Source organism: Felis catus, chromosome F2, assembly GCF_018350175.1.
Source record: "Felis catus isolate Fca126 chromosome F2, F.catus_Fca126_mat1.0, whole genome shotgun sequence".
NCBI lineage: Eukaryota > Metazoa > Chordata > Mammalia > Carnivora > Felidae > Felis > Felis catus.
This window is the reverse complement of record NC_058385.1, coordinates 20,803,594-20,820,436: the sequence shown is the minus strand read 5'-3', so window position 1 is coordinate 20,820,436 and position 16,843 is coordinate 20,803,594. Positions and strand designations below refer to the sequence as shown.

Below are 16,843 nucleotides of genomic sequence, written 5' to 3'. Positions count from 1 at the left end.
AGAGCTGAATAGTATCCACCTCAAAGGGTATTCCTCATATCCAAAGAAAATGTGCATTGCAGTTAGAAAGGTATGGATTCAATTATATTCTCTGCTAGAGTTTGTGACTCTGAGCAAGTTACTATATTACTTATATGTCTAACTTGTCAAGGCCTCAGTTTCTTCATCTATATAATGAGAGAAGAATCTCAGGATTGTTTTGATAATTAAATAAGATAAAAATAAAGCCACTGCCTCCAACAAACATTTATTCCCTAGTACATGCCACTATCTAGGTTCCAGCAAAGCCAGACAAGGTTTCTGTCCTCAGAGAGCTTAAATTTGTAGGTTGTGGGAGGGTATGGAGATAGGCAATAGATAAACATGTAAGTATATAATGTGTCACATGGTAATAGGTGCTACGGAGAAACAGCAAGGGAAGATGGCTGGAATGTCATCAAAATTCACCCTGGCCCAAACCAGATTTATCTCACATTTGTTCCCTCCAGTGTTTACAGTCCTGGTTAATGACGTACCAGTCATCTCACCTAGAAACCACAGAATCGTCAACTCTTTCCTTTCCCTTCCAACTCCAGTTGTTTAAAAAAAAAAATCCTGTTGAGGTGCCCAGGTGGCTCAGCTGGTTAAGTGTCCAACTGTGGATTTCAGCTCAGGCCACAATCTCATGGTCGTAAGAGCAAGCACAAGTTGGGCTCTGCACTGAACATGAAGCCTGCTTAAGATTCTCTGCCTCTCTCTTTGCCCCTCCCCACCACATGCACGCACAGATGTGCGTGCATGCTCACTCTGTCTCCCTCAAAAAAAAAAAAAAAAATCCTGCTGATTGTGTCAATGTTTTTTAACCATCTCCTCCTTACATTTCCACTGCCTACAGGACCTCGTAATGCATTCTTGGGCCAATATAACCATCTAGTTCCCTGTCTCCAGAAGGGACAGTTAGAATACTATGTACTTGTGAAGTATGGCCACTGCTCCATGGAACTTAAGGTGTAGATAAAAGGCTGTGGACCACAAGGCCATTCATGCCCCCCCACACACACACACAGAAACACCCCAATCCTGCAAGCAGACAGTTTGTTTTTATTGGGTCTCTGGGAATAGGGTTAGGGAAACAAGCCATCCAATATAAAAGAGCCATACGGTTTCTTCCTGTCATTTACCCCATATTAATGTTCTGCAGAATGCTGAACTGTTTATCTGTCAACTGTTACTGTTTGTTTTCATAGCTCTTCCCACCCTCCACTAGTATAAACGGGATTTTTTGTCTTGTAAGAAAGGCATGGCATATAGTAGATAATTCATACAGTTATTATATTAATGAATGACTCAGACTTTTCATTAAGACTAATCTTCTCTCCCCCAATATAAATTAGGGAGGTGTTACTGTGAAGCAGCATGAATTAAGAAGTTTGTGAGCTGGTTCTTTAGTTCAGGAAAACCTCACGGAGAAAGAACATCATCCCATAAAATAGTGAGGAAGGACAAAGTATAAGGAAGGTTCAGAACCACAAAGCCGAAAAATATAACAGGGTTGTCTAAGTCAAGAAATAAAGCAACTCAGGCATTTCCCCATGCTTCCCTCCTACCTTCATTTTTATGTGGAAGGGAACCAATGTAAAACTTGAGTGTAAGTTTTTATGTAGTGCAGAAGACGAGGTTTCTTTAGGAATACCGTTAAATCTAATTCTTCCATATCTATGAGACATTTGAGGATGTCATAAAAGATCTCAAAGGGTGGATAGGAGCACCTGGATGGATCAGTCAGTTAAACCTCCAACTTCGGCTCAGGTCACGATCTCATAGTTCATGAGTTCCAGCCCCCCATCGGGCTCTCTGCTGTCAGCGCAAAGTCTGTTTTGGATCCTCTGTCCCCCTCTCTCTGCCCCTCCTCTGCTCATGCTGTCTCCCTCTCAAAAATAAACATTAAAGGGAAAGTGCATAAAAGCACATTCTGGAGCCAGAATATCTGGGTTTGAATGCTGGTTTGGCCATTTATTTGCAGAGTAACCTTGGGCAAGTTACTTAATTTCTGGATATAATAATGAAATACCTATTTTTAAAACATTTTCTTAATGTTTATTTTTGAGAGAGAGACAGACAGTGTGAACAGGAGAGGGGCAGAGAGAGCGAGAGACGTAGAAATGGAAGTGGGCTCCAGGCTCCATGCTGTCCGCACAGAGCCCCATGCAAGGCTCAAACTCACAAACTGTGAGATCATCAGCTGCTGAAGTCAGAGGCTTAACTTACTGAGCCACCCAGGCACCCCATGAAATACCTATTTTAAATAGTTTTATGGGAGTGAGGTGGCCTGGGTGGCTTAGTCGGGTAGGCATCCCGTTTCGCCTCAGGTCATGATCTCGTGGTTTGTGGGTTCAAGCCCCACGTTGGGCCCTGTGCCGACAGCTCAAAGCCTGGAGCCTTCTTCAGATACTGTGTCTCCCTTTTCCCTTTGCCTTTCCCCCCGCTTGTTCATGCGCTCGCTCTCTCTCTCTCTCTCTCTCTCTCTCTCTCTCTCAAAAATAAACATTAAAAAAAATAGTTTCATAAGGAACATAATTGTTAAAATATGTAAAGTCCTTAGAACAATGCCATATTTAAGTGCTATGTAAGTATTCAATATTATTGTGCCTTGAACTTGCCAAGTTCAGACTCACATTTAACTATAGGTTTTGTTTTGTTTTGTTTTTTGTTTCTTCTTGAAAGAGAGAGCATGCACACACAGGCTCTGGAGAGAGGCAGAGGGAGAGAGAGAATCCCAAGCAGACTCCACAGTCAGCACAGAGCCCGACATGGGGCTTGATCCCACAACCCTGAGATCATGACCTGAGGGGGAATCAAGAGTCAGACGCTCAACCGACTGAGCCACCCAGGCGCCCCTATAAGTTTTTTTCAAAGAACTTTTCTTACAGTGAGATTACTGTGGTTAAGGCAAAGTATCCTTTAGTTGGTTTTTGAGGAGGTTGAAAGCCAAGCAATTTATGTAGTTTCTTAAATGTAATATGAATTATCTATGTGAGACATATGCTGATACTCTCTGTTCCAATTGTGTGATTATCTTCCATTTAATTTTCAGGAGAATCCTCATTGACACTGGAGAACCAGCAATTCCAGAATATATCAACTGTTTAAAGCAGGCTCTGACTGAATTTAATACAACAATCCAGGAAATCGTAGTGACTCACTGGCACCATGATCATACCGGGGGCATAGGAGATATTTGTAAAAGCATCAGTAATGGTAAACAGAAAGCATTAATTGAGCTCATTGAGGAAAAGTACGTTTTCAGAATAATTTATTTCAGTTACACAACTATGTAAGCTAGTTGGTCATTTACTGAGTACCTTATATATTTATGTCATACTTTTAGAAGTTAATATACTTTAATACTGCCCCAATGTTAACAAAAGAGGAGAGGGAAAGTCCTGTTTCCTACTTCAGATCTCTTATCCCGCTTATTTTTCCCCTTTGCCCAGTGATGAAGGTCGGTTTTAATTTTGTCTGTGTGACAGTTACTACTTCAGATCCAATAACTAACCAGTATTGAGCATTTACTGTGTGCCAGGCACTGTGCTAAACGTGTTACAGGGAGCTGCTGTTTTTGTCCACGTTCTAAACCTGGTCTCAGGTCCTCTGTAACTTTAAGGCACTTACTGCAATACACTGAAATGCTGGTAAATTGCACTGATAATTCTCTGTACCTGAAACCCATTCAGAACTGACACTTTACTGTTTCTCTCTTTATTCCCCCATCTCGCCATCACACACAGATTTATTCATTCCTTCCTTTAACAAATACCCAAGTGACCACTATATCCAGACACTGTTCTTGGCACAAGGGATATAGCAGCGAACACCACAAAGGCTCTGCTGTCCTGAAGCCTGCATTCTAGTAGGGAAGGTAAATGGTAAATACATAATAGGTCAGATGGCGATAGGTGCCATGAAGAAAAAATAAAGCTAAGTAAAGTAAAAGGGGAGAGAAGCCAAAGTGGCGGAAGGGCAGTGGTTTGTATCAAGAGTGGACGGGGAGGGGGAGTAAGCCATACAGTATGGCTGGCTGGCTGGCGTGTCTGAACAGACAGAAGGCATTGCAAGAGCAGAGATACTGGAATTGGGGTGTGCTTGGCAAGTTCAAGACACATGAAGGACAGAAGGTCAGGAGCATTCATTCACAAAAGGAATGCATATCTGCATTCAACTCATGTTTTAAATATTTTTAAGTGTCGTCTTTTTTGGGCTTGAGATTACATTTGGGACACCAAGATATTTTCAGCCAGGGCACCCAATATCACCAGGCCCATTATTAAAAAACGCTCCAACCTTTGTTACCTTCTTAGCTCCTTTTTTTTTTTTTTCTGATGTTTTATTATTTATTTTTGAGAGAGAGAGACAGAGTGTGAGTGGGGGAGGAGCAGAGAGAGAAGGAGACACAGAATCCAAAGCAGGTTCCAGGCTCTGAGCTGTCAGCACAGAGCCCCATGAGGGACTCGAACTTACAGTGAGATCATGACCTGAGCCAAAGTCGGACACTTAACTGACTGAGCCACCCAGTCTCCCCCTCTTACCTCCTTTCTTACAATCCTAGGGGACCGTATGCCATAGGAAATCATTATCTCTCAGTGTCACTTTTCCTCACCCTTCTTTTATCTGTCTACCCATTAAATTTTGTGAATTAAAAATCAATGCTGAAGGTTCTTGACTAGCTTTGGCCAACTCTTTTAGCATGAGGGTCAGTTTGAAATTTTTTAATCTTTATGGCCTACTGTTTCATAAATCAACTTCATTGAACTTGAATTTATATACATAAAGTGTGCCCATTTTAAAAGTATAGTTTGATAAACACCTTTGTGACCAATCCAGTCAAGATAAAGAACACTCTCGTGCCCCTAAAAGGAGGTCCCCTGGTGCCTCTCTGCAGTGAGTCTCCCTCCAGCAGCCATTAATCTGCTTTATTTCACTATAGATTAGTTTTGCCTGTTTAAAATGTCACATAATGGGGGGCACCTGGGTGGCTCAGTCTGTTGAGTGTCTGACTTTGGCTCAGGTCATGATCTCGTAGTTCGCAAGTTCAAGACCCACATCGGGCTTGCTGCTGTCAGCGTAGACCCGCTTTGGATCCTCTGTCCTCCTCTCTCTGCCCCTCCCCTGATTTTGCTCTCTCGCTCTCTCTCCCTCAAAAATAAATAAGCATTAAAAAAATGTTTTTAATAAATAAAATGTCACATAATAGAAGCATACAGAATCACTCTCTGGCTTCTTTCACACAGCGTCTTGTTTTTGAGATTCACCTAGGTTTCATATATCAGTAGTTTGTTCCTTATTGCCTAGTGGTAATCCATGGTGGGACTATACCATGATTTGTTTATCCATTCACCTGCCAATGGACATTTGACCTATTTCTTTAAATTAAAAATTAAAAGTTTTGGGTTCCATATAAAATAATGAATATTTGTATAATAGATTACCTATTAGGTTGATTTAAAGAAAATTGAGAAGGGGCACCTGGGTGGCTCAGGTCATGATGTCAGGGTCGTGAGTTCAAGCCCCAAAATAAAGAAAAAAAATTGACACTGCTCTATAGCCACTAAAATTTTAATATTTTGAGAAGTAACTTGTTGACTTTCATTCTGAACTTTATTGAAGCTAGACCAACTGAATACAGACCTTGAGTTGCTCAGCACTGAAATCATACAGAGGTACCTTTCAGAATCTCCCCGCAAGAGTCCCATGTATTTCTTCATTCTCTAAATCCTTAATTACTGGCATTCTTGTTCCATTTTATTTTATTACTTTCTTTGCTCCATATCATTTTACTATTTTTGTTAACTATCAGATGGCAGAAATTTTTCAACTGCTTTATGATGCTAACAACCTGTGGTTTTACAGGCCACACCTAAATTATGAATGCCATTTATAAGACTTCTGTGACCAGGTGCCTGGGTGGCTCAGTTGGTTAAATGTCTTACTTCGGCTTAGGTTATGATCTCATGTGGGTTTGTGGGTTTGAGCCCCACATCAGGCTCTGGGCTGACAGTTTGGAGCCTGGAGCCTACTTTGGATTCCGTGTCTCTCTTTCTCTCCGCCCCTCCCCTGCTTGCTCTCTCTCTCTCAAAAATAAACATTTAAAAATTTTAAGAAAAAAAAAAGACTTCTGTGAGAAGATACAGTAACTTCGAAGCATCCTGCTTTCAAACGTTTAATATACAATCAGTGTATAATTTAGGAACTCCCAGTAGCTGGCAGGAAACGAGAATTTTACTAGACATGAGAAGTATATAGCCCCAGGCTGCCCCAATATTTTGGCTTATTTTTAAGTAAATCTTACAAAATATATTTTGTAATCTGATAGCTGTTATTTTGCAGCTAAAGCTGGGTCTTTGCCGTTTATTTCCCATCCCAGTCTTAAGAGTCAAATGTTTGCTTCTATGCCATTCAATTAGAATGTATTCTCATTAGAAGGTATTATAAACAATATCACTTGTATCAGCTTCAGTAATTAGCATTAACAATGATGTTATAAACCGTTATTCGAACCTTAACAAATGACTGAGGGCTTCTCCCTGTTAAAATAATTATATGATTGGGGCGCCTGGGTGGCGCAGTCGGTTAAGCGTCCGACTTCAGCCAGGTCACGATCTCGCGGTCCGTGAGTTCGAGCCCCGCGTCGGGCTCTGGGCTGATGGCTCAGAGCCTGGAGCCTGTTTCCGATTCTGTGTCTCCCTCTCTCTCTGCCCCTCCCCCGTTCATGCTCTGTCTCTCTCTGTCCCAAAAATAAAATAAACGTTGAAAAAAAAAATTAAAAAAAAAAAATAATAATTATATGATTGAGACAGAAAGTAGGTAAGTGGTTGCCAGGGGCTGGAAGAAGGAGAGAATAGGGAGTGACTACAGTTGGGTAAAGGGTTTCTTTGAGGGATTTTGAAAACATTATAAAATTAGATAGTGGAGAGAGTTATACAGCTCTTTGGATATACTTTTTTTTTTTTTTTTTTTTTTTTTTAGTTTATTTATCTTGAGCGAGAGGGAGAGAGAAAGAATCCTAAGCAGGCTCCGCACTATCAGTGCAGAACCAGATGCGGGGCTCAAAGCCACCAACTGTGTGAGATCATGACCTGAACTGAAACCAAGAGTCAGATGCTTAACCAACTTAGCCACCCAGGCACCCCTGGATATACTTTAAGGACACTGAACTGTACACTTTAAAAGGATGAATTTTATACTATTGAATTATCTCTCAATAAGCTTTTATTAAATACAATTATTATTATATGATTGCTTTCAGCATGCCCTTCTCCATCCTGCCTATATAGATTGTTAATTTGAGGAGGACATGTGTTTTCATATTTGCACGTAACTTTAAAAACTAACACAAAGTTATTGTACATTTGTTTTATAATTTTGAGATAACGGTGATTTTTTGGGAAGGATTGTGTACCAAAGGTCTCATAACCAGAAGAAATGTAATACCTCTACTTCTCTACTGAAAGACAAAATTATACAGATTAAAAATAAACACATACCAAAAAACCTCCCCATCTCACTCCAGAATGAAGACAGCCTTATTATGTAATGCCAGTTCCCAGAATAGCATATTATTTTTTGCTTCAGCCTCCAAGATACAAAATAGTGGAGTTTGGGGCTGGAGAGGGAAGGTCTGGTCCCAGTTGTTTTATTTTTATTACATTTGCAGTATTTCTATCTCTTTTCTCTTCCGTTCTAGCCTGATTTCTGTGCCTTGTCAGTGTTTCCCTGAATGTCTTCTTCTCCATGTTGTCCACTGCTGTCACCTTAGTTCTGACACCTAGTCATCCCCTCCTGGTCTTTCTGATCTCTTCCCCTCCATTGTCCCACCTAGAGCTGCCATATTGATCAACGGCTTAACATTATTTCATTTTCTTTCCAAAGAGTGTACAGCGGCCACATACGGTAAAGTTTAAATTCCTCTATTCTGTGAAAGGCAATATAAGGCCCTCCATGGTCTGAGCGCATCTAATCCCACTTTATCTCTGCTTCTCAGCCAGTGTTTTGCATTAGACAGGTTGGTAGACGCACGTGGTCATCTCTGTGCTTTTCCAGATGCTGTTCCCCTTATCTATAAGTCCTTCTCAGTACCTTTTCCCAAATTACTCATCCTTTATGCCACGCTTCAAGTTATATCAAGTCTATGAATTTTTTTCCTAATTGTTTCTTCTTTCTCTTAACTAGCGTTGCATTTATGAGCTGAATTGTCCACGTAGTATTCATTAAATGAGACCAAGGATAGTTCTTTAATTATTTCTGGTTTGTAAATTTTATGTCCCCAACTGTGACAGTTTTTAAGCATCTGGATGTCATGGTGCTTCTATTCACTATGTATAGTATACCGGTTAGATAATTCACACTCAGCTATTGATTGGTTAATTGATTTTCTTAACGTCAGTGAGAGGTCTAGTATGGGTTAAATTTATTTTAACAATTTAATATCTTAGCCCCGGGTTTGAGGCTTCCGTTCAACATTCACAGAAAGAACACTGTGCTCTCATCCTTTTATTATTAAGTACTGCCATGATGCCATGACTACTTCTACTCTATGTTAAGACCTAGATAGAAAGAAAATTCTCAGGTACTGTATTACTGCCTCTTCAACACCCATCTTGCTAGCAAAACTAGCTGAGATTATGAAGAACTACTTTCAAACTTTTGTATAAAATAAGGGTGACTAGAAAATCTCAAGGGCATTTATGTAGACCTAGAAGCACATGAAAGAATAAAAAGCTCTTTTGTTGGGATAGAAAAAATACTATTCCAGAGGTAACGCTGCTATAACCCATCATTTCCTCTTGTCTCTCTCTTAATGTTAGTATTTTTTGCCGTCATGCACAGTGTTAGTTCTATGAAAGCTGATCTCTTAAAAGGCTGAATTGTCATTGAAAGTATGACTTAATCTATTTTACATGTTTTGTTACTAGACACTGCCTATTGCATTAAAAAACTCCCACGGAACCCTCCAAGAGAAGAAATTATAGGAGATGGAAAGCAACAATATGTTTATCTGCAAGATGGAGACATGATTAAAACTGAGGGTGCCACTCTCAGGTCAGTAAACATCCTTTAGCCAGGGAAGGGGGAGGAGGTTATGTATGTCTTATAAAAAGTAAATAGGGGAAGATTTCTGCATATTTGCTTATAAGAGTGAAGAGTATCTCAAGAAGGATATAAAAGATCTGATAACATTGGTTACTCTGGGAAGAAAAACCAGTTGCTTGAGAAATAGGGGAAGAGACTTTTCACTCTATCTACTCTTTTAAAATTAATTTGTTTGAATTATAGGATTACCATTTTTTAATAAAATTTAAATTAAAAAAATAGATCAGCATTTCCTGCCAGGGTGGTTTAGAGCTCTCAGTCAAATTAAGGACCTTCTCATGCCGTCAGTTCCAAAAGATGATCCGTACCTAAAGTAAATACATTTTAGGCCAGACCCATAATCTCCCATAACCTAAGTGAGATTGAAGAGTTGTTTCAAACTCAGTAGTTTAAAAACCGAACTACTGATGGTTCTCCTCTGTCCCCCATGATCGACTTGCTTTCCGACTTCAGAATACCTATTGCTCTCAGCACATAAGATTTTAATTTTTCTTCTAAGATGAAAGCTGGCTCTACTTCACCTTTATCGCTCCCCCTTTCCCCACCCACCACATCTAATGAGGTTAGTTTTTACCTTAAAAATATTTGTCTATTCTGTCCCCTTTTCTTTGTGTCCACCACCACTGCTTCTTGCTTAATATTTCTGTCTCCAGGCTCCCCTTTTCAATCTACCCTTCACACCCCATGTCACTTGAAACCTTGAATAACTCTCAACTGCATACAAGATCATGTTCATTTTCCTTACCATGTCACTGTCTGGCCCCAAACCACTTTCCTGGCCTGAATTCTACCACTTCCTTGTAAACACAATTAACCGTATCCAAATATTCCAACTTCAGTTCACATGTTACTTACCCAGGCAGAATTAACTGCTCCTTCCTCTAACTTTCATATAACTTGTATTTTATTATAGTAATTATTGAGTTGTATTGTAATTTGTGTGTGTGTGAGTAGGTATTTCCTTAAACGGTAATAAACCCCTTAGGTTCACAGTGTTAGTTAATGACAGTTGCTGTAATAAACCAATCCCAAAATGTATGATGGTTCATACATGAATTAAGTTTTCTTCCCAGTCACATAAAGTCCAGAAAAGCTTCCTGATTATCCAGTGCCCCCTGCCCCTGCAAATAATGTTTCGGATACCTTTCATCTTACGACTCCACCATCCTCAATAGTTGGTTTTCAAGGTCACCTTGTTCACCTCAGTCAATCCATTGGGTTGTAGAGAAGGAGCATGGAAGGGATCTTTCATGGGAGGCTTTCACAAACCAGACCTTTTGTTACATCGGCTGTAAATTCAGTCATGGTGGGCCACTGCTGACTGCAGGGAGGCTGGAAAAATGGAGTTTAAATTCATGCCCAGGAAAAAGAAGAAAGGTTTGATGATAAGCTAGCTATTCTCTGACACAAGGCAGATACCAGATTCATCTTCAGATCCTCAGTCCCTGGCACATAGAAGGCATGGAATATTTACCAACACATAGTAAATACCTACAAAGAGGGAAATAGATGAACAGATGAATGAAAAAGAGAAGATGAAGAACTAGGTATCCGTGCCCTCTTTCAAACCAGTGTTCCCTTTTTCCTACCATGCCATTGATTTATAAATTTAATTCATAAACCATAAATTTATGGGCAATTTTCTAAAAATGTTCTTGTTGGAAATACGGTAGTATCTCCTATAATTTGTTCATGATACCTAAGGATAATAAACATTACATTACTACTTCTTCAGGGAGTGTTCTCAGCAATGATGAATTTCCCCCATCACACAGTAAGGGTCTGTCTCAAAGGCTTGGGAACCATGGTACTGGTTTATTAGTTATTACAGAATCATGGATATTAGATTTATACCTAATTTGCAGATTGAGAACATTTGGTCCCAGGTAACTAATTACCACCCATCTGCCATGAACAGACCATATCTTTTTAAGCTTTTTATTAAAGTATACAAAAAGAAAAGTGTACATATCATCAGTGCGCAACATGGTGAATTATTACAAACTGGACAAACCATGTGAGCAGCACTGGATCAAGTGATGACAGTATCAGTGCCCTAAAGCCTCTCATGTGCGTGCTTCGTGTCACTGCCTCCCCCTCATTTGAATGTGATCTTAGATTCATGGGGTGAATTGATGCCAAAGCCCTCGATATTATCTGAACTGCATTTAATTTTTCACTGAATTCTGATTAAGATGAATTATGGGAATCTATTTTAAGATTTGGGAGGTAAATGAAAAGAATCAAAAAAAGTAGACACGCTTTTTAAAAATGACTTAGTAAATAACCTTTGCACAAAAATCTAATTATACCAAAGTTTGATTCTCTTTTTTTTTTAATGTTTATTTATTTTTGAGAGAGAGAGAGGCAGAGCACAAGTGGGGAAGGAGCAGAGAGAGGGAGACACAGAATCCGGAAGCAGGCTCCAGGCTCTGAGCTGTCAGCACAGAGCCTGACGCAGGGCTCGAATTCACAGACTGTGAGATCATGACCTGAGCTGAAGTCGGACGCTCAACCGACTGAGCCACCCAGGCGCCCCAAATTATACTAGAATTTGAATAAAACATTTAGTTTATTGATGACATGGTTTCCAATTTCCATCTTTAATAAAGTTAGTAAAACCCAGTTGTTTTAAATGTTAACGAGAAGATTCGTTAAGCAAAAGTTCCATAAACAGAAGATTAAAATCTACTTAAGTCCTCAAGTACTTCATGTCCAGTTGATCTGGTCTACTTGCCAATTTGGGGGGAGAAATACAATAGAGATAGAGACAATACCCACCAAGAACCCTTTAGTGAAAAAGAAGAAAGCAGGTGTTTCAGTAGGATTTGATTCTGAATATAACCTTCAAGAATTTTCTAGTGACCTAAATTCAATTTCTCAAAGACAAGTCAGTCTGGCAGCTTTTGTTACCTGTTCTAAATCTTTTAAGAGAGCCGTCCTTATAAAGTCTGCTGTATCACACAAGTGGCAGAACTAGATAAATGTGGCACCTGATGAATGGGAAGGCCACAGCTGCAGTCCCTCTGATCTGTGGCAAAGCACCTCTGATGTCATCTCCTTTCCTCCCCCTGCCTATGTGAAGTGAATTTTAATACCGTTTTTATGCAGATTAAAGCATTTGCTGCCCAGGTGACTGGAGAACTGGAATTTCTGATCCCCTAATTAAGAAATCTTATTGCCTTGGTTATCAAAGAAAACCATTACTGAGTTCAGGAGTAGGGAATGGGAGGGAAAAAGAAAGGACGCATTGCAAGCACAGTGACAGATAAGACAGTCCGCAGACTCTGAAAAAGAGTGCTTCTCCTGATCAATTTTTGTAGATTAAAAAAAAAAAAAAAGATTGGGGTTCTGTTTATAAATGCATTGGATGTGTGATTGTTCATAAGATTGTCCATAAGATATCAGACAACCCACACATGTTTATAGCTGTGAAAATACGCCTCCCGGAATTATTTTCATGTAACATTGAACCAGACAAAAGAGATGTCTCCGTATCACTTTTTACTTTCCCTGCCCCAGACCTGGAGCCAGCCATGTCTTCAAGAACCCTGACTTCATTAAGTGGGAAATAGTATTTAGAAACAAAGAACTAAGTGTGAGGTGTGCTTCTGGGCCTTTCATGGAGCTAGAAAAAAAAAAAATGAATTCATAATGATTCCTCAGTTCAGATGAGAAACAACCCAAAACCTTAATTCCCTCATTCATATATATTTCTTCCTTATCCCACAGTAAAAACCTTGCTTCTCAACATCAATTTACTTACTCGTTTATACTATGATACAATAAACACAAAATAATCTCAGAAACACGGTAACCTTCACACTGCCAAAAATAAACCTATTAAGCCAAGTTCAAAATCCTTCCAGTTCTTTTAATCTTGGGATATATTCTATTAAGGATGTATAATCTTAGTACTTAAGAGTTACTGGAGTTAACATTAGTATGGCTGTTATCTATCTGGTGCATAGTAAGATTGGCTTCTTTCTGTATTCAATGTTAACGTTTTCTTTCGCCTTTTATTTAGTTTCATGTTTAGAATATATTAGCTTAAAAGTTAAAACCAATAAAAAGTTACTATCAGAGACTTCTTGCTTGTATCTTTGTTCCCTACATCCTACCTGCCTACCCCTATAGGCAACTACATTCATTCATTTTTTTATTTATCCTTCTTTTCTTTTTACAAAAATAAGGAAATAGATACATTTTCATTTCCCTAACTTTCTATACAAAAGAGCAATTATCAACACTCTTGCACACTTTGTTTTTAAGAGAAAAGCATCTGTTAGCCTTTAATGAACCTCCCTCCACATGGCTTCAAGCTACCAGGACACAGCCCCCCCCCCCCCCCCCCCCCCCCGCCACACACACACACTCACACCCTTAATCTTCTGCTCAGCTCTCCCACTGTCATTGTGTCTTCAAGGTGACAGGCTGTCTGGGGGAATTTTCCCTTCCCCAAAACTTTGTAGTACCCCGATCACACCACGCCAGTCTTATTCTTGGCAGCATGTACACGTGTCTGCCCACTGGCCACAGTCCACAGTTTATCAAGGTTGACGGTTGGGCAGAAGCCCCGGTTCCTCTGTCGTGATGCCTCATATCAACTTTCCCAAAACAAGCTGGATGATACTTGTCAAAGTCGGTCCCGTGGTGATGCATGCCACCAGCATTATCCCAGCCTTCTGGGCGCTTCCGTGCTTACTGCTGGGTCTGTGGCTGTGGCTCCCGTGGCCCTGAAATTTCCAGGTCTTCCTCAGTCTGGATGGCTGTGTGGAAAAGGTGCTTGGTGATAAGGCCAAGTGGAGACAGGGCAGGGGGAGAGCTTACCCAACTGTGAGGGGTCTGTAGGCGGAGGGAGGTCAAGGATCTGCTTCGTGGCACATTCAGCAAAGTTGATGTTAGGGGCTGGCCCAGGGCCACGCGCTCTCATCAGGGCAGTGCGGGGTGCCGGAGTACAGCTGCCTGTGTGTCTCCGGGGTCCAAACGCCAGGCCAGACACGCACCCGCAGGCTCCCAGAACCACACCAGCCACCTCGTCCTGAGGCCCACCGCGCATGGCCTGAAAGACCGGGGTGCGACGCCAAGTAGACTTCGCAGCCTGCACCAGCAACAAAGCAAAGCATGAAAAGAACCACGCTTTGCTCTCTCTTTTTTTTTTTATCACTTGACCGTATATCCTGCGGATTACTCAATATCAGTTCATAGAGAGTTTCATCATTTTTTTTGATGGCTGCTGCATATATTCCATTGTGTGGATGTACCACAATGTGACCACAGTGTCCTATGGATGGGTATGGGGTTGTTCCTAATACTTTGTTTTTATAAATAGCGTGATGAATAACTTGTATATATTTTTTGTTTTTGTGAAGGTATATCTTCAGGGTAAACTTCTAGCAGTGGGAGCGATGGGTCAAAGGGTTATGTAATTTTGCTAGAAAATGCCAAATTCCCTTCATTGTGGGCTTTACCGTTTTGCTCTCCCACCAGCAACTCACGAAAGTGCTTTTTTCTCATAGTCTTGCCATAAAGTATATTGTAAAATAAACATATGCAAAGGAAATTGAAAAAAATTGTTTTTAAATAATAAAAGCACTGTCTTTGAGTAGTGCAATGATTGTGAATTGTTGTCTCCTTTAAGTATTTTCCTTTCTCTTTTCAAAATTTGTTGTAATCAGTGCATGCTTATTATTGAGAAAAAGGTGGGAAAGTATTGAGTTTGCACTTCAGAATGAGAAATTTGATTTAAAGGAGAGAATTTTCTGGTGATAATTTTCAATGGGCCACAAGAAAAAAAAGGACTTTTTTTTGTTTTTTGGTTTTTTTCCCAAGGCGCCTGGGTGGCTCCACTGGTTAAGCCTCCAACTTCGGCTCAGCTCACAATCTCGTGGTTCATGAGTTCAAGCCCCACATTGGACTCTGTGCAGACAGCTCAGAGCCTGGAGCTGCTTCAGATTCTGTATCTCCCTCTCTCTCTGCCCCTTCCCCACTCGTGCTCGCTCGTGCACTCTCTCTCGCACATGCTCTCTCTCTCGCTCCCTCTCAAAAATAAAAACATTTTAAAAAAATTTTTAAAGGAGCTTTCTAACAGGTTAACATCATTTATTTGTGTCTTACTGAGATGAGGACAGAGAATAATTTACTTCTCAAAATTTCTTCTAAGCCTCAGAGTCTATAATTGTTACTATTTCTTCTTTGTCTTTTAACTAGAGTTATACACACACCTGGCCACACTGATGATCATATGGCTCTACTTTTAGAAGAGGAAAATGCTCTCTTTTCTGGAGATTGCATCCTAGGAGAAGGAACAACTGTATTTGAGGACCTTTATGATTATATGAATTCCCTAAAAGAACTGTTGAAAGTCAAAGCTGATATTATATATCCAGGTGGGTAGTTTCTTACATGTAGCGATCCACGTGTGTGACATGATGGAGAAGGTTCATTTTGGTTTGTCTGTATGTGTATTTATGTTTTCAGGGCTTGAAGAGATAGACAGTGCTTCTTTAAATCACCCCCCCCCCCGCCAGGTCTTATCAAGACATGCAATTAAAAAGGCTGAGAGTAATATTAATAACTTTATATAAAGATATAAGGGTTATTTTTTAATATCTACACAGCTATTAATAGAACTGTTAAACAAAGGAAATAAATTTACATTTTCATTCCACAAACTGTCTTCACTTCTGTCAATTTGGTTTCTGTTGTAGACTGCATTTTAGCAGTGAACTCTGAGCTCTAGTTTCTTTAACTCACACTATTGAAATATCAGTAGCTTCCATGTCAACTGTAAAATTGTGTATTCATTTCACTTCTCCAGAAAAAGAAGCCTGTTTTAGTATCTCAGCTGTCACGGCATTGCTCTTCAATATGAACCTCCCTTTTATCCTAAAAGTGAAGAAAGACATAGGACTGGACAAGAGGGCCCAGAAGGAAAAAGAAACGAGGTTACCTAATTGTTTAAGTCCTTCCAACTTGTTCCTAACCAGAGAGCCATGGAGAGACTTGTAATTACAGTGTCCTCAATCCCCTTATATTCTTTCATGAGTTTCTACTGCTGAGGGGATAGGAAACATAGTGGAGCTGGGCATTTGGATTTATTATGACCTAAGAGGAATGGAAGCTGACAGCTGTTTTTAAAGAGAAGAGAGCACATGTTTGATGTACTCACATTGGAGTAAAACTAATGAGAGGCTGCCTTGGTAAAGGTTCGTAGAGTGTTTGCTTTAGTGACTCCAGTGAACTGGCCTACTGGCATAGCAGGAACTAAAAAACGTTCTGTAACCATAGCTACTATATATTAAGGCCTGCTACCTCTCAGGTACTGTGCAGGGACCTTTACAGTGTTGTCCTCACAAAAACCCAGTGAAGCAGGTTGTGGGATCTTCATTGCATGGCTGAAGAAACAAGCTCAGGGATTCAGACTTCTGATGGCCACGCAACTAGTAAGTGATAGTCAATATTCCAACCAAAGCCCATGCTCTGTATATGGTAACAGGTTAGTCTGCTGAATTTGTTCTCAAGTATTTTAAACATCCCTCTTGCAGACTTGGGTCATACATAATTTGCACTATCTGAAAGAGCAACTAAATTTCAATATGACTTAGGGGCACCCGGTTGGCTCATGCAGGTAAGCATCTGGCTCTTGGTTTCATCTCAGTTCGAGCCCCACGTCCAAGCTCTGCGCCAATAGCATGGAGCCGGCTTGGATTCTCTG

At 40.2% G+C, this 16,843-nt stretch overlaps 1 protein-coding gene across 1 annotated transcript in view; it reads left to right on the top strand.

The window, feature by feature from the left end:
- The window catches only part of LACTB2 (lactamase beta 2), a 32,199-nt gene that overhangs the window by 9,681 nt on the left and 5,675 nt on the right, over positions 1 to 16,843 (top strand). Inside the window, exons 2-4 of the mRNA XM_003999877.6 lie at positions 3,074 to 3,237; positions 8,949 to 9,075; positions 15,337 to 15,515. Coding sequence (XP_003999926.1) covers positions 3,074 to 3,237; positions 8,949 to 9,075; positions 15,337 to 15,515 — 470 coding nt within the window. The remainder of the gene's footprint in view (positions 1 to 3,073; positions 3,238 to 8,948; positions 9,076 to 15,336; positions 15,516 to 16,843) is intronic.